Here is an 18163-nt window from a genome sequence, read left to right as displayed (position 1 = left end):
ATGCTGGCACTCTGCTTTCGGACTTCCTAGCTTTCCTCCCTGGGAGCTGAAGAAGCCTCTATTCCAGCGCTGCTCAACCCTCCTAATGCTGCAACTTAAGACAGTTCTTCATGTTGTGGTGATCCTGCCAATCATAAAAATTATCTTGATGCTACTTCATAACTGTAATTTTGCTACTGTTAAGAATCACAATGTAAATATTTTTGGAGATAGATGTTCAGCAAAGGGGTCATGACCCACACACAGGTTGAGAACCACCGCTCTATCCTTTCTAAGCTATTCAGGCTTAGGTGCTCTCATACAGTAACGGAAACTAGACTCATAGAGAACCCAGGCAGGGTTCTGGCAGGAAGCCTACCTCGTCCCCCATGTGGGGCTGGAACTCAAACTTGAGCGGAGGGCAGAAGACCTGGCTGCACATGTCCATGACGGTGTGCTTGTCACTGCGGGAGTCCAGGTTGTCCACCGCATTCTCTATGACGTCCAGGCCCTCGTGGCGAGAGGTTTCCAGATTATATTCTGCTGAGAGGTAGGTCCGAAAGGTGCGGGCCAGACTGGCATGAAAGCCCAAATCACAGCACTTGGGGAAAGGCAAGGACAAAAGGTACAGGTGAGAGCCGGGGTGGTGACCCATGGTCACCTTTCAGTCCACAGCACTTTGGAGTCCTGAACAAACCATATCAAATCCCTCAGAGGAAGCTGAGAACTGAAATGTGGGTAAAACAGAGTTTCTTTCAGCTCCCCAGGCCCGCCACAGTCTCTCATGCATGCTCTCTGTCTGGAATGTTCTCCACCAGCCATTTAGTTTATAGGCCATTTCCTTCTGAAAGTTTTCCTTGATGTTCTCCATACTGAGTTTTTTTTTTTTGTTTTTTTTTTTTTTTTGGTTTTTCGAGACAGGGTTTCTCTGTGGCTTTGGAGCCTGTCCTGGAACTAGCTCTTGTAGACCAGGCTGGTCTCGAACTCACAGAGATCCGCCTGCCTCTGCCTCCCGAGTGCTGGGATTAAAGGCGTGCGCCACCACCGCCCGGCTCCATACTGAGTTTTGGGCAGAGTTGCACATCCCCCTGCCTCCCTTGCCACTGTAATTGTCTATTAACATGCCCTAGGCAGGTGTGCTCCATGGGCCTGCTGGCTCTTGCCCACTGCTGAGACTCAAGTCCTAGTGCACAGTCAGGCGCTTGGTAAACATTTGGCAAGGGAACAGATGAAAAGGCTAAAAGCTGAAAGGAAAGTTGAGAGCAAGGAAAGAGGGGGATGGCTTTATGCCACAGGAAGGCTGAGCAGACTGCCCCACCCTGCTCCCCATGCCCTGACTTCCAGAATAGGATCTACACGGTTGGAGAAGATGAATCCAGCAACCAGTACCAAACCTCTACTGAGCAGCTACATGAATGGCTACCCCACCTAACATGGGGGGAGGGAGGGACAAGCGAAACAGTCCCAGCTCTAATGTAGGTGACACAGTCTCCCATCACTGCCACTCACAACATCCTTCTTTAAGCCTGGTGTTCTCCAGGGAGCCCTGCACAGCCAGCTCCCCATAGACTCAGTGTTCTGCTCTTCAGTGATCAAACTCATTTCTCCCAGGAGAATTTCCCATACCAAGAGATTCTGTAACAATCTCTGTCTCCAGTGATTTTCCCAAGGTGAACACCTGGCCGACTGGACCCAGGGTATCTGAATGAATGGCCCCCTCTCTTTCTCCATACCAGCAGCCTCTAAGGGTATGAACTGTATACAGTTCCCTCATATGTCTTCACACCCCGCAGAGGCTCTGGTACACAGGAGAGGACTTTGGAAGTTGGTATTGGATATCTGACTAATCAAGCTGGGTTGGGGGGAAGCAGGATGGCCCAAAACTCACTTCTGTCCATGGAAGGTATGATCATGAATTAGCTTATACCCCAGCCACAGACACTTCCAGTCCTTCCCCTCTAGCAGGGTTACAAAAGCTTGGTCAGCTCACAGGGCAACTGAGGACCATGGCCGGCCCCATCATCCCCTAGCTCACGAGATGTTTCAGCCTGCATGGAGCCCCACCCAGCGGCCCAGGTTACTCACATCAATGAGATCGGACACATCGTGGATGTAGTATTTGCTGATAGCTGCGTTGGTGGCTGCCAGATTCAGCAGGTAGTCATTGCGCGCCTTCGTGCACTTGAGCTTGTTCTCAGAATATTTGGCCTGCCTCTGGAGGAAGAAGAGGAAGATATCAAAGCCAAGCCAGCCGGAGGGAGGATCTATGGTCTCCATGGGAACCATATGACAGTGAGTCCCACCTCCCGGCTATGGGATGCTTCTGTGCCAAGGGAGCACTATTGAACTCTGAACTCAGCAATGCACCTTGTCTAACCCAGGTGCAGTCAGCTATGGCATTATTTGCTACCCAGCAGCTTTCAGGGGGTCTCTACCAGATGGGTTATAGATAAGATACCCCACCCTCAGTGCCCTCCATGGACTTCCCAAGCTGTTTTCAATGCCCCAGAGGTCCTCCAAGACATGGCTTCTAGCCACCATTCCAGGTCACCATTCCAGCCCCATCTTTCTGCAGACTCCCCTTCTCTCACCTAACCTCCTTTGTCATCTACAAGAGACCAAGTTCATTTCTGCTTTGAGTCCTTATAAGTCACATTCCTGAATCTCTACATGGTTCGTTCTTTGATGTCACTCAGGTTCTTACCCAAAGTGATAGCCACATGAGGTACTGATGATGGCCTTGTCTGTCTGATATGTCTCTCTTGCATCTCCCTCCCCTTGCCCTGTGATGTATTCATGAGCTTTGTTTATTTGTTGATCACTGGTACTCCCATGAAAAAGTGAACTCCATGCAGGCAGGTCATGACTTGCCTTGCTTGTGGGTGGTAGATCTGTGGTAGCCAAAAAACGGAGCAACTAAAGTAAGTCTTGGGTCATTTTTAAGAAAGGGGGAAAGGGAGGGAGAAGAGAAGAAGAAAAGATTAGAGCGAGTCTGGCTCTAAATGGCAGGAGGAATAGGGTGGAGTACCCAGAATTTTGGCAAAGCCGCTTTTGTCCTAGGCCAATCCAAAAGGGAGGAGCGCAAGTAGGCACAGTGGACAACTGTCCCTGCCCCTTTCAGTCTGGTGAGTCTTGGCACTGGGTCTCTTTAAAGAAACGGTGCCTTCTTACTTCAGCTAGCTACTCTTTCCCATTTCACGTGAGATCTAGCTTTGGAGTAGAACCAGTCCCAATGCCAACCTTGTAATTCTCCTCAGGCATCTTAAGTCCTCTCACTCTGGGACCACTCAGCAGATGTCCCCTGGAACTCATGTCCTGTGTCAGTCGGCATCCATTTATAGAAAGTCTGAACACTCCTTACCCTATCTGGGGGCCCATTATGACCTTGAGATCACTTTCCTGGCTTGACTTCACTTTTATAAAGGAAAAGGACAATCATGGCATCTTAGTTGAACTCATCTATTTATAGGTGAGGAAATGAGACCCGAAGAAGAAAAGTGATTTGCCCAGGAGCCATGTGGTTAATTAGCATATGGCTGTTCCAGGGAATGAGCCTTTAGCATCCTAGCCAGTATCTTTCCACCCCAGCATTTCCTCCTGAGAGAAACCTTGAACCAATGAGCACCTGTCATCTTCCTCTTCCTCAGATGTGGAATACCAGCAATCTACTTCCTGTGTCCATGGGTATGTCTGTCTATTCTGGACATTTTACATAAGTTCATTTGTATACTCTGTGGTCTTTCAGTCTGTCTTCTTTCACTTAGCATGATGTCTCTGGGGTTCATCCACATTGTGGCATGTATCGGGACTTCATTCCTTTTCATGGCTGAGCTATGTTCATCAGTAGCTGAGTCTTCGAGTTGTTTCCATGTTTTGGTTACTATGAACAGTGCTACTGTAAATATTCACATACAGATTTTTAGACAAATATGTTCTCATGCCTCTGGGGCAGATACCCAGGGGTGGCACAACTAAGTCACATAGTAGCCTGGTCCATGTAGACCTAACATCTGAAGAGCTGCCAGATGGCTTTCCACTCGCATACACAACCCGCCTCTGGCAGCAGTGCAAGATTTCCTGATTTCCATATTCTCATCCCTGCTTCTTCCTGCCAGCCTTTTATCCTGGTCCTTGGGGGAGCTGTGGGGCTCCCCCAAGTTGTGCTGTGGTTTTCATTTGCACTTCCTTCGTTGCTAATGATGCTGAGCAAATTGCTCTGTGTTTACAGACCACCTAGACAGGTTCTTAAGAATTGTCTGTTCTGCCAGGCGGTGGTGACGCACGCCTTTAATCCCAGCACTTGGGAGGCAGAGGCAGGCGGATCTCTGCGAGTTCGAGGCCAGCCTGGTCTACAAGAGCTAGTTCCAGGACAGGCTCTAAAACTACAGTGAAACCCTGTCTCGAAAAACCAAAAAGAAAAAAAAAAAGAATTGTCTGTTCTATGAAATGACTCAGCAGTTAAGAGTGCTGGTCCTTTTTCTAGAGGACCCAGGTTCAATTCCCAGTGCCCTCATAGAGGCTCACAAGTGTAAGTCCAGTTCCAGGGGATGCCCTAGGCTCTGAGTGCATCATGTATAAAAGTGGGGCATTTACAGACATGCTGACAAAGCACACATACAATAAAATAATAATAATAATGTTTATTCCAATTTCTTACACATCTTGGTATTAAGTCTTTGACTGGATTTTGTTATTTTCCTCACTTTCAAAAATTATACCAGTACACACACACACACACACACACACACACACACACACACACACACTTTCATAAGCTTCCCAGTTTACCCAGGTTCTGTTACACTTTGTTCCCACCCAGTCTATAATTTCTGGAGCTAACGGATCCTGTAATCATAGAATTAGACCCGTAGAAGAGCAGACAAACATCTGATGTAATGACTTGCACGCAGAAGACTCTGCAAATGTTCCCTGGTTGTGGGGAGCAGATGGATACAGAGTGTTCAGCAAGAAGATCATAGCCTTTGAAGAGAGTTAGCAGCCACAGATGGGGCGTGCCCTGCAAAACTCCCATAGCAGACATTGTTAAGTGATCTCAGCACCTTTTCAACTAAGCCTTGAGAAGGTTTCAGGATTCCCAACAGTGCACTCTGGTCAGCCACTATCAATATATCAGAGCCATCGTGAGCAATAAGATTGATTTATCAGAGTTGAAAATTGAAGGTCAGGGAGACTGTTAATACAGCATAGAAAACCCCAGCTGAGATGCTGGGGAGAGGCTCGTGGGGAAAGTGCTGGTTCCGTGTGCATAAAGACCTGCTTGGATCCTTAGCACCCCTGTGAAAACTGAACTCAGGTTCATAAGCCCAGAGCTGGGGGTGGGGTAGAGATAGGAGACTCCTGCGGCTTGATGGCCAGCCAGTCTAGCCAATCAGTGCACTGCAGGTTCAGAGCTAGCCAATCAGTGCACTGCAGGTTCAGAGCTAGACCCTGCCTCAAAGAGTAAGGCAGAGAGAGCAAGAGAGGAGGATACTCGATGCCAGCCTCTGGCCTCTGCAAAACTGCACACAGGTGAGGAGCACACTAGCATAAAAATGTGCACACACTTGCACACAACACACAGAAGTAAACAAACAAACTAACCCCAGGCTATCAGACTAGAAATCGTGAGCTCTCTCCATCACACCTACGAAAAGGTTTTGTGGTACCCATACACAGTGACTCTGAAGCTATGGCTTTTGACATGGCCATGACAATTTCACGGAGAACCTGTGATAGCTCTAACTGTTAATTTACCACAATCTGGAATGATCTGGGAAGAGAATCTCAATGAGGAACTGTCTACACTGGGTTGGACGCTGGTCAGGCCTGTAAGGCATTGTTTTAATTGAGTGACATGAAATAGGAAGATCCATCCTGAATGTGTGTGGCACTCTTTCATTGGCTGGGTCCTGAACTTTGTTAAGTGAATACAGCCAGCTTAGCATAAGCAAGCAATCGAGTGAGCGAGTATGTTCATTCCTCTCTGCTCTTGACCGTGGCTGTGATACGAAAAGCCGTTTTCAGGATGCCCCTTTTGTTATGGACTGCAACCTGGAACAGTAAGCTAAAGTAAACTCTTTTCTCCCCTTAAGTTGCTTTTTGTCAGACTATTTAATCACAACAGCACAGACGGAACCAAAGGGGAAGGCAAGTCTGTAGCATGGCTCTCCTCTTCGTGCCTTGGCCCATTTCTCCCACTCACCTTCTCCTTCATCTTCTCAATCTTCTTCACAGAGCTGCGGCGCTGGGGTCGGTCCTCGTGCCGGAGCAGGTTCATGCTGAGGTCTCCTGATTTGTTGAACTGTTTCTCCTCCTGCTTCTCAGCCTCCTTCAGCTTGCTTTCTGCACTGATGCTCTCCGCGTGGTACATGTGGTAAGTTTTCATGACCTGGGGACACATGCGTACAAGAAACCAGTAGCCTGTTATGGCTCCACATGGTACATCCTGTGGTCCCTGGCCCCACTTCAAACTCCACATAGCTTAATTGCTTTACTTCTGCTCAGACTTCCTGAGGGCTGGAGATGAAGATGCTCCTCAAGTATACTGACTTTATCACAAGTGACATCAACATCACTCTCTTCTTCATTATCATTATTATCCACATCATCAAGTCCCTGCTAAGTGTCAAGCATGAGCTAATAAACGGGAAATGAAGAACAGCCACCACAGCCCACAGGTGGCATGGCAAGCTGGGCCTTCATTGGCTGTCATCTCTAGTCCTGCTAGATGTAACCCTTCTATCCTTCCTCCTCATCTCTACCCTCAAGTCAGTGGGAAAGCCCTTAAAACGGGCTTTGAAAACTGCCTTGTTATGTAACCTAATAGATACTCTGTGGTCCCTGGAATACATTCAACCGTGGCTATACAAAGAATCCCAACAAAGCAAATTGCACTCTGCTACTTGTCTCCTCTAACAAAACAGGATATGATTATAACAGGGGGAATTCTGAGTCCCAAGTATCATCCTGAAACCTTTCTAAACTTGCCAAGTGTCCTATGAATGAGAAATGAAGTTAGCGTTTCCTCTCGGATCTTGATGGAGACTTCTCTGCAGCCCACCCGCATGGCTCACTTGCAGTTTACTCCAAAGCCACAAGAACCCACTTCTCGCTGATTTCATCCATCTAGGATGCTGGTTCTGGTAAACTCTTGCAAACCCCCACAGCCCATAAAGAGTTCTTACTGGTACATGCTTGACATCTAGTGGCCAGAAGTAATGACTGCAGCCTTAACAGGTGAGCAAAGAGGTCCTGTTGTTCCCAAGGGTCTTTCAGCCATGATTGATGCAGAGAGCATGTAGTCAAGAACTGGAAATATCTACTTCGGTCTTCTTGGGGTTCCTACCTCCCCCTGGGATGCTCCCCCATCCCTCTACACTCAGAGGCACTCAGCTCTGTGGTTTTGCTGGCATGTTGCTAACTGCTGTAAGGATGTAGACACACACACCCTCCTGGGATTAGTGATGATTGCTACATCGACTTTTCTACTTCGGCTCATCTCAGCAGCAGCCTATCATCTGTACCAGGCAGTTTATAAGGGTGGTGGGGGAAGCATTTCTCTGTATGCCTACATCAGTGATTCTCAACCTATGGGTCATGACCCCTTTGGGGGGAGGGTCAAACAACCCTTTCACAGGATTCACCCAAGACCATCAGAAAACACTGACATTTACATTCTGATTCATAACCGTGGCAAAATTACCGTTAAGATGTAGCAACGAAAATAATTTTATAGTTGGGTCACCGCAACATGAGGAACTGTATTGAAAGGTAGAGAACCACTGCCTGCATCATCTGCTCCGTCATTCATGTGTGTATCTGTCTAGTGCTGCAGGGTGAAGTCGCAGCAGGGTGCTCCCACATCCCACCATTTTCCTCTGCCTCAGTATCCCCGCCCCCACCGCCTAATTTTCTTTCACTCCTTTTGAACCACACAGTGTTCCTTTTGTGCCTGACAAGCAAACTTCCTGGACTGTCCTAAAGTTCCCATGCACGAAGAATAGAGTCCCGAGAACCTGGAGCCCAGCTGCCCGTGATCCCATTGAATCCTGATCCCAAATATAATAGGGAATTCATTTGTTCAGGGTGACATGTCAGACAGCTGCTACTGCAGAACTTATTTGCAGACCAGTCTGAAACAAGTTTATTTACACCGAAACCCTCAATTGTTGTCTTTATTTAATTACAGTTATCCTTTGGTATTCATAAAGAACTGGTTCTCAGAAATTCCCCCGTGGATGCCAAAATCTGCAAATGCTCACCTCTTACATAAAACTTTGTAAAGCTGAGTCTGTCCTTCTGTAGACTTTATGTCACCTCCAGGTCACTTGTAATAAATGTTATATAATAGATGTCATACTGCGCTGAGAATAATTATAAGGTCAAAGTCTGTCCATACTTAGTATAGACATTTTTTTCTGAATAATCCCTGAAGTTTCCTGAATATTTCCGCAGATGCAGAACTGACAGATACCCAGAGGCAACTGGACTGAAACACTGGCTTCCTCAGGGAAAGACTTCGGTTTAATAGCCTAGAGAGCCTGCTTGATGTTGTCAATTCAGGATGTTAAGTCGTATTTAAGTTTAATCTGGTACTTCAGAGTTTACAAACATCTTCCAGTTATCTGCTTCGATGGAAGGAGCATTTCAAACCATCCTCAGGGCACTCTAGGAAGCAGTGTGATATCAATTAAAAGGGCAACAACAGTTAAGATTTACTGAGCACTTCCTACAGGCTGAGCCTTTTCTAAGCTCTGTACACACCACAGTATCTGTTTCTCACAAAAATCCATAGAGTTAAGGCTCAAAGCCAAGATGGCTGACTCCCTGTGGGAGTCTAATGGGCACAAGTTTGCGGCTCCCCCTTGGTACATCTTCCTCTATCATGCAAAGGGATGACAGAATCCTAAAGCTCACAGGGATTCAGAAGAACTTAGGAGTCTCAACCATGCTGCTACACACAAGGTTTCTATGGATAGGACGCGTGTCTTCATGCCTTCCTGGTGATGTTCAGACAGGGGCAGGCATAGGTAGTTTAGAAAAAGAGGTGCAAAATGATTGGCCTTTGGCAGCCGTACATTAGGATAGGGTGTGTGTGTGTGTGTATGTGTGTGTGTGTGTGTGTGTGTGTGTGTTGTCCAGAGGCCTCCATCCCACATGATACCTAGCACAGCGGTTCTAGAGAACATCCTCAAAGGGATACATAAACTGGGACACTATCTTGGACTCATGTGTTTTCAGACCCAGGAGGTCCTCTAGGGATCTTGGTGTAGTAATCCCTCATTCAAAGAAACTGAGACCAGAGGCTGGGTCTTTTGATCTGATAACCATGCTATCTTTTGCTGTATTCATATGCCTTTCCCAGTTTCCCAGACACCCAGATCATGAAGGAAGGATGGTGGAGATCTGTTAGATCCTCATTTAAATGCAAAAGATAACAGAGAACTTGGAAGTCAATAGCATCCATAAAGAGGAATTCTTTATAAGACATCAAGAGGATCAGTTGCTAGGAAACATTTTCTCAAAGATGCAGTCGGGGTGTGCCTTGATCCTTGGGTAGGGCCAACCTAAGGAACATGGACTTCTGTCTGCAGCCCCTGGGCTAAGTCATTACAAAGACATCCAAGAAAGAAGGGAAGTTCTACAATGTGTTTGACCTCCCACTGAAGTGACTTATGATCTCTATAGAACTTGATCTCTATTTCCACTTGTTCATTTTTCCTGTCCAGACACTGTCTTGTCCCAACTAGAATTCAAAGTCCTGAGGTAGGTCCTTGCCTCAGGCACTAGATCACGGCAGACTGCCATCAGCTGTCACTGTATTTCTGTATGCAGGCATGACTGTGTAGATGGATATGGCTGAACGGACGCGTGGGTGGAAGGGAGGATGGAGGGATGCATGGGTGGGAGGTGGAAGAGAAAGGGGTGAAAGAGAGGAGAGAGGAGAAAGGAGGGAAGGAAGGTAAAATGGGTACTATACAGTTAGTTTTACTCTTTTTGATCTGATGACACTATTTGCGGATAAGAAGTTATATCCTTTGTCATTAAATCCTAATTAGATACTTCTTATGTAGCTGTTACTATATTAGACACTATACCAGGAAGTACTGCAGAGTATAAGACTATGGAGTCTAAGATAATATGCACTATGGTGGGAACATGAACAATGATACTAGCTACTATCAGAGAATCACAGAGCGTGGTAAGAGCTGTGATGTGGGAGTGTGGGCACTACAGGAATCCTTCCTGGGAAGTGATAGCTAAACCAAGCCTTGAAGAAGGAGACGCTGTTACCTGTATGAATGGGGCTCAGGGCACGGATGGGTGTTTTAGACAAAGAGACATTAGCCCAAGAGGAGCAGGAGCTGAACAGGGCTGAAGAATACGGATGCATAGAAAAATGCCAGGTGACTGGTCATCAGAGCCATGGCCTTACCCTTCCCCTCCTCGCCCTGCTGTCCCTGCAGTGCACATCTGTTGTTTGTCTCTGCCTGGAATCATCTAGTCCTCCTCCAAGAACAGTTTCCTGATTTTATTGGAGGAAACCCCCAAAATTCCCCTCCATTATTCTCAGTTCCATGGAGTTCGTGGAAAACTGACATGACCTCCAATCCTGGCAGTGGTCATGAGACCCAGGCCTGGACAATTGGCAAACATTATTACAATCCATTTGTAATGATGGGGGCTAACAATCTAAGCCAAACCAATTGGATGGTACCCTGCGGACCTTATTTGAAATACTGAGGAAGTGCATGGCACTGCGGTATTAGGAGGAGGGTAGGAGGTCAAGAGGGGGTAACTTGGTAGGAGAAGCTCACAAAGAAGAAAATGAGACAAAAAAGAGCTACATGCTGGTTCCCGAATAAGGAAAGAAGGAAGAATGGAAGGATGGAAGAGTAGATAAATGGATAGATAGATGGATGCACAATAAATGGGTAGATTACAGGGGATGGACAGACGAATGGATGGATGGATGGATAGATGGATGGATGGATGGATGGATAGGAGAGAGAAGATAAGGAAGGAGAGGAAGAAGGAAGGAAGGAAGGGAGGGAAGGAGGCCAAGTTCTCCTGCCCTAGAGCTAGTGAGCGTACTGGAGAGGAAGGAGAGCTATACTTCCTGTGATTAAATATTTACCAAGCAGCTGTGTGCCAGGATTATATCTAATGTCCTCAAAATATAGTATAGATGACAGAGAAAGCCTCTGTCCTCAAACTACACACTGCATTTGGCGAGTTGGTCATGAAATGACAGACAAGTCCCTGCGTGGGTTCAGATATGCCCGAGCCACTAATAGATTGGCAAGTTCACATAATTGGTGATGTGGTGTGACTGGGTCCCCAAAACTTGTTTAGAACATCAGTCCCCCGTGTGATCATGTCGAGAGGTGACTAATGTGGCCATTGCTTGAGTAGGTTGGCTATTGCAAGCTGGTTATGAATTTAATGTGTCATAAGACAGATTCATACTCCTCTCACTGTCTGTGGTGGCCCTTTCATGGCCTCCCGTTTCCTGCCACAGATGGCATAGCATAAATGCACTCACCAGGAGCCAGTGCCGTGTTCATGTACCTCCCAGATCCCAGAGCTTACACCAAATAGCATCTATTTTTTTTTAGTAGGTCACCTACCTAGCCTCAGATACTCAGTTAAAGCACCACTAAACACTAAAACAGCTGGTCTACGCTGGATTCCTGTTCCTTGCCAATAATTGAGTCCCCAAAGGCAGATTTTCTTCCTTTCGAGCTCCCCAGCTACCCCTATCAGTCCTGATCCCAACTGATCAAGCTCAGGGCAATGACTCATGAACAATGCTGACTGGCAGAGCACAGGTTCCTCCCACATGCCAACAGCTGCCTCCCTGCTGTTTCTTGTGGCCACTGCACCTCCCCCTCATGCTTTGTCAAATGCCATCTCTTCTCTGTTGACTTCTGCTCAAAGATTTCATGAGGCCACCTCACTTGGCAAAATCCCTCACACTGGGTCAGATCCCCACGGAGGAGTTCTCTTCAGTGTCTAGCTACATCTCGCCATCCACACACAAATAAGCAGCAACGGATACATCCATGGTGAGCAGGCATCCCACAGGACAGGTGGAAGAGGTGAGAAGGCCACCCAGAGAGAGACCTCACCTGACAGAGTGATCTCACTCTGAATCTAGACCCGCTCATCACATGACCCCTCATGGGTGGGGTGGCATAAAGGCAGAAATGCAAACAAACAAAAACCCTCCAAATGCCAGAACCTCAGTCCTTCGTTCCTTTGTGTGGGGCGACCGAGAACCCAGGCTAGTTGTTTAGGGTCAGGGCTTCCCCACACGCGGTAGAGACATCATTCATGTAAACAAGATGGTTCTCAGAGTCCCTTGTGTTTTACGAGAACCCCCTTCAATATTCTTGGGACCCTTGTGGTGCAGGTGGGGAAGCCACTTGGGAACTAAGCCTCACACTGATGCATCCTGAGTGCTTGTCTCTGGCCTCAGCCACCCAACAAGTGAGACTAAACTTATGGCAGTAGCAAACGGCTTCTGGTATACCAGGCTGCCTTTTGCTGCCCAGGTGAGCAACATCATCTCCTAAAGCCTGTCTATGGAAGCCCAGTTGGCCCCCTGCACTGAGGTTTCCACTCCCTCATCGACCCACTGCAGACTGAAAATATTCAGAAACTGCTTGCACCCCTACTCAGCACAGACATTTGTTTCCCCTAAAGAATAAAGCATCACACCTGTCTATATAGTGTCTACTTCCACTGAGCATCATACAGAAGCAAGTGTATCTGGAGGATGTAGGAGGGCTTGTGCAGGTCCTTTGCAAATAGTATGTTGCTTTATGTAAGGAACTGTTCTCAGATTTTGGCATCTGTTGGGGTCCTGAAAACAGTCTCCTGTAATTACTTAGGAACAACTGTAGTTGGCATATATTTATATGACCGGATAATATATTTCCTTAAGACACTCAGGGATGGGGCTTAAGCCTAGGGACTCTACCACAGGCTTGGCCACTCCCCAGCAGGGTGACCCTGGGCTTGCTGTCTGACTCTTCTGTGCCTCAGACCCACCATCCACCATAATATTGTGGATGCCTCCTCCTTCCACAATTCTCAAAACGGAATCAATACAGCAGGAGCATTGAGACCAGCACCTAGCCTGTGACCAGCGCCGGGTGTGGAGGGAGACAAAAGGGTGTGCGAGGACAGCGGCTCCCACTCATGAGAACTGGGTGCGTGAGGCATGTCGGACAGGTGCACTGACTTGGAAAAAATAGCTCTGGAAGGAGACCCCACTAACAAGACGCCAGTAACCTAGCAACTGAGGTGGTGTGGGGGCAGGGAGAGAGCCAGGCAATGCAATGGGAGACTTCCTGCTATGCCTCTTTCTGTAGCAGTTTAATTATTGCTGTTTTTACTGTTTATGGAGAATCTATATTAATCTATTTCTAAACTTTAAAAAAAATGAAGCCTGTTTTATCCCATTTGTATGTGTGGTGTGTGTGCATGTATATATGCATACATATTTGCATATGTGAACATACTGGCCGCTGAGGTTGATAGTAGCCAATACTCTCCCACTAATTCAATGAGGCAGGGATTCTCAGTCAAACCCAGAGCTCTCTGATAGCCATTGAGCTCTTCATCCATCTCCAGAAGGGAAGCTGGAAATAACCGTGTGTTCCCAGGAAGAGGAATCAGGGGCTCTCCTGGCAGGGCTTATAAAGCCTGTGCTTTTGCCAGTGTACAAGGCTGCTTTTACACTAATTAATTAGGACAGGGAGAAATTACAGAAAGGAAGAAGGGGGCTAGATTTGGACAATTTAAAGAAAAGTGTTCAGTTAGTTAAAGGGCCCAATGGCATGTATAAACGATGAAGGTTGTATTTAAAGGTCATTCTAGAAGATGCAGGGGGCTCTTTGGCCAGCTAGCCTAGCCTTCTTGGTGAGCTCCAGGCTGGTGAGGGATCCTGTATCAAAAAAGGTGAACGGTCCCCGAGGAAGGACACCTGAGGTTATTTTCTGTCCTCTACATGTGTGCCCACACACGTACATGCACATATACATGTACTGTCCACACACACACACACACACACACACACAGAGAGAGAGAGAGAGAGAGAGAGAGAGAGAGAGAGAGAGAGAGAGAGAGAGAGAGAGAGAGAGAGAGAGAGAGAGATACAAAGGAGGTTACACATAGAGAGAGCCTGGGTAGAGCTGGGACTAGAACTCAGGTTCGGTGAGGCCCTCGACACTACCCCCTCAGGAAAGAGACAACATTACAAATATTTTCCTGGAGGCTCAGAGTGGATTTCATACCCTGAGTCTGACACACAACCAAATCCAGTTTGAATCTGCACAAGGTATTAACCTAGTCATTATTCTAGTTAGTACCTTCAGTCATCAGCTGCTGCTCAGTGTGGACACCTGAAGTCCTCTCCATTTTGCTCTCAACAAAGAAACAACGTTCCTCAGGCAGCCAGAGCAGAGTGACTGGGAACAAGGGAGGAGCTGAAGAGGCCTGCCCAGGGTACCAATCAGTTACCAAACAACAGCTGGATCTCATGACCTAGAAATACAGTGAAACCCTAAACATAATTTTAGCTGACGTTTGTTGTTTCGGTTTCTTTGGAAGGACAGCACTATGGTCCACAATCTCACTCTGTGTTCTTCTTTCCTTTCGAGTCAATATGTGATCAAAGACTATAATAATGAAGGGCTGATGGGAGCTCGGAGAAGAGAAGGGCTTGACAGACCGAGGGTAGAATTGATTGGCAACTGCTCTCGGCAAGACCCCTAAGCAGACAACTTCTTCCACTGAGCATTGAGAAGGAAAAGAATGGGGCTGACTGCAGAGTTCTCTACAGCATTCATTCCTTAGTTACTATGCCTGTAAGACTAGGGCTGGGGAACAAAGGGAGCTGGGAAGATGTGCGTTACCTGGATATTTAAGTAGAAACTTCTGGCAGTGAAGTCCAGGAAGTCCCTAATGCTCCCAGAAGCTAGGTAGCTCTGACTGACAGCTAGACATTGCTCAGGCATGGCTTTAGCACCGGGGCTACAGAAAAACAGGGAGTGTATTTTTTATCTCATGACCTGGGGCCTGAATGTAACTTGCTTTGAGTATTAGCAAAAGTGGTTACGAGCAGAAATTTGTCCACTCTCTTTGGGTTCCTTTATCTTAAGCATCCGGAAGACCGCCACCACATGATTGGCTACAATTTAACCGAGCACAAATCATCAACCCAGAGACTCACAAGCAAGCAACATGGTGGGTTTGAAGCCGTTGAGTTTGGAAGCAATTTTTAAGAGAAGCAGTTGGGCAAGCAGTGCACCCGGCTTCATGTTCTATCACCAGCGCACACATGCACTTTATCCTTGTCTGTACGCTTGAATCTAACACTCCTTGCAGCAAAACCCTTCACCTTCACTGCCTACATACCACTTCCTCATTCCTTTGCTCCAGTCAGAGCCATGGGAGCATCAAGGATGAGAAAGGTGCTGATAGAGACCAACTCTAAAATGTTCCCAGTTCCCGGACAGCCAAGATTCTCTGACACCACAGCGGGAAACCCTGAATTTAGGAATTAACTGCACTTCTAATCATCCCTCAGTACCTGCGGTGATGGTTTCAGGACACCCCTTCACACAGATCCAGATATTAAATTCCACGATTGTTCAGATCCCTTATATGAATGGTGCAGTGATTGTAAAGAACCTACACACCCCTCTCCCTACTTTCAGATCATCTTGAGAGCCCTCATAGTACGTAACACAACGTTTCCTTGTATAAATGGGCGTTACACTGTGTTGTGATGCTTAGGAAATAACAAGATATCCTCGTGTGTTTAGTAACACACAGTATTTTAAAAAACCATTTTTGACCCAAGGTTGGTTGAACCTATGTATGTTACTTGGCTTTTTGTCACCGTGGCAATGCTTAAAAGAAATTAAAGGAGGAAAGATTAATTTTGGTCCATGGTTTCAGAGTTTCCAGTCCATGCTCAGCTGACTCCTCTACTGTAAGCTCGTGGTGACACAGAGCATTGTGAATCAAGAATGTGGGTTAAAGCAGAGTGGCTCACCTCATAGCAACCAGGAAGCAGAGAGACACGAAGGGTTCAGGGACAAGACACCTTTTAAGGACATGTCCTCAGTGACCTACTTCCTGCAATCAGGCCCCAGCTTTCCTAACTCCCAATATTGCCATCAAATAAAGCTGCATTGGTGCATCAAGCCTTTAGCAAATGAGCTTTTGGAGGTATTTCAGAGTCACTGATGGGGGACCTGTGGACACAGAGTGCCACAGTTGGCAATATGGAATATTTATTGTTGGTACCTGAGGCTCCCCTCTCCTTCACACACAGCCAAAAAAAAAAAGAGAGAGAGAGAGAGCTGGGAGGCACTGGGCCCTTCCCCTCTCCCAGCTCCTGGAGTACCACCAGCAGGCCACCATGAGCACAGCACAGCAGTAAGAGACTTGTTACGGTGTGAGGCAGCTACCTATGTGCATGTCTGCTGCCAGTAGTGTTTCTGTCCAGCTGCCCTAACCTGTGGACAGAATGGGCAGCTAGATACACAGAACTTGTTGGGTTCAGGGCACCATGAGGGACACAAGACAGCATTATCCTTTCAATCTTTGACATCACCTGGTACTATGGAACCCACAAACCAGAGAAAAAGGATAAGCCCCCGTTTCCCCAGACAAAACTTAGAGGTAAAGTAACGTTGTCAATGGCACACAGTCTTTGGGTATCTAGTGCGGTATCGCTCATCAACCAAGACCTGACTCCAGAGAAATCTCTCTGCTGCAGGAGCAGTGCGCACAATGAAACACGAGGCTTTTATAAGGCTGCAACAGGACTCAAAACCCAGAGGTGGCATCTTAACGAAGGTGTTAGGGTTTGACCCAGTTGGAACAATGAGTATCACCCAGACGGACAGAGGATAAACGCACACAGGTTACAGCAGGCCAGGGCAACTGTGGTGGTGAAGGTATTGGGGATGAGGATAAATAGCTCTCCTGGTTAGTTTTTATTGTCAGCTGACCATAACCTAGAGTCACCTGGGAAGAGGGAACCTTGGTTGAAGAACAGCCTTCGTTAGATCGGCATCTGAGTTTGTCTGTGAGAGTGTCTTGCTTGGTGGTTGATGTAGGAGGGCCCAGCCCGCTATAGGCAGTGCTATTCCCTAGGCATGTGGGCCTGGGCTGTATGAGAAAGCAAGCAATCTGGAGAATAAGGCAGTAGACAGAGGTTCTCCACAGTTTCCATTTCAACCTCCTACCTTGAGTTTCTGCCCTGACCTCCCTCAATCATGGACTGTGACCTGGAAGTAGAAGCCAAATAAGCCTGTTTCTCCCCGAGTTATTTTTGGTCAAGTTGTTTTATCACAGTGACAGAAAGCAAACAAGAACAGCTAGCCAGAATGAGGGTTCCAGGAGGCAGATGGAGGGAAGGTTAGAGACCCAGGCAGGAGCACTGAGGGTCTGTGCCTGGGGCTATGCTGCAGGGCTGTTGTAGAGTAAGTGCTCCATTCACAGAAGGACTGAAGGAGCAGAGGAAGGACCTAGCCTGGGACCAGCGTAGGGCTATCCTCTCCAGAATTCTGAGCTACACAATCCATTCATTCACCAACCCTACACATGCACTGACCCCACTCCTGTGAGTACAGACAACAGCCTACCACACCCATGGAGGGTAACAGAATAATGACAGTCATGATGAATGGCTCATAGCCTCTCTAGCGCATTACCCTTTGTGCTAACAGTGCTTTATATGTGTGGACCCTCAGTGCACTTGGTCCTCTATAGCTGTGCTCCCCACATCTGTGGAGTCAACCAACTGCAGGTTGAAAATATTTAGGAAAGAAAGTTTTATCTATACCAAGCATGAACAGATTTTTTTTCATCACTAAACAACACAGCATAACGACTGTCCGCATGGCACTGATGCTGTATTGACTGTAGTAAGCAGTTTAGAGATGTCTTAAAGTACCTGGGAGGATGTGTGACATGACACCACTTTATATAGAGACCTGAGCATCTGCAGAGCTCCTGTGTCTATGAGGCTACAAAGACTGTGGGAGGATTTCACTGTTCTTTCCAGCTGGAAATAAGATTTGACCCAGATTCTGACTTCAGAGTGTCTGCCTTCTCTTTACCTCTTTTCTCTGTGGTATTAAGGTGAACCTAGGGCCCT

The 18163-nt window shown here is 47.1% G+C and overlaps 1 protein-coding gene across 2 annotated transcripts in view; it reads right to left on the bottom strand.

Annotated features, from left to right (window-relative positions):
* The window catches only part of Srgap3 (SLIT-ROBO Rho GTPase activating protein 3), a 222449-nt gene that overhangs the window by 53523 nt on the left and 150763 nt on the right, over positions 1–18163 (bottom strand). For both annotated transcript variants that reach the window (XM_038319202.1, XM_038319203.1), the window contains exons 5-7: positions 6182–6367; positions 2065–2193; positions 359–580 (exon numbers count right to left, since the gene is read on the bottom strand). In XM_038319202.1, coding sequence (XP_038175130.1) covers positions 359–580; positions 2065–2193; positions 6182–6367 — 537 coding nt within the window. The remainder of the gene's footprint in view (positions 1–358; positions 581–2064; positions 2194–6181; positions 6368–18163) is intronic.

This window comes from Arvicola amphibius, chromosome 2 (assembly GCF_903992535.2).
Source record: "Arvicola amphibius chromosome 2, mArvAmp1.2, whole genome shotgun sequence".
Lineage (NCBI taxonomy): Eukaryota > Metazoa > Chordata > Mammalia > Rodentia > Cricetidae > Arvicola > Arvicola amphibius.
Note: the sequence above shows the minus strand (reverse complement) of the source record. Positions and strands in the feature narration are given on the sequence as shown.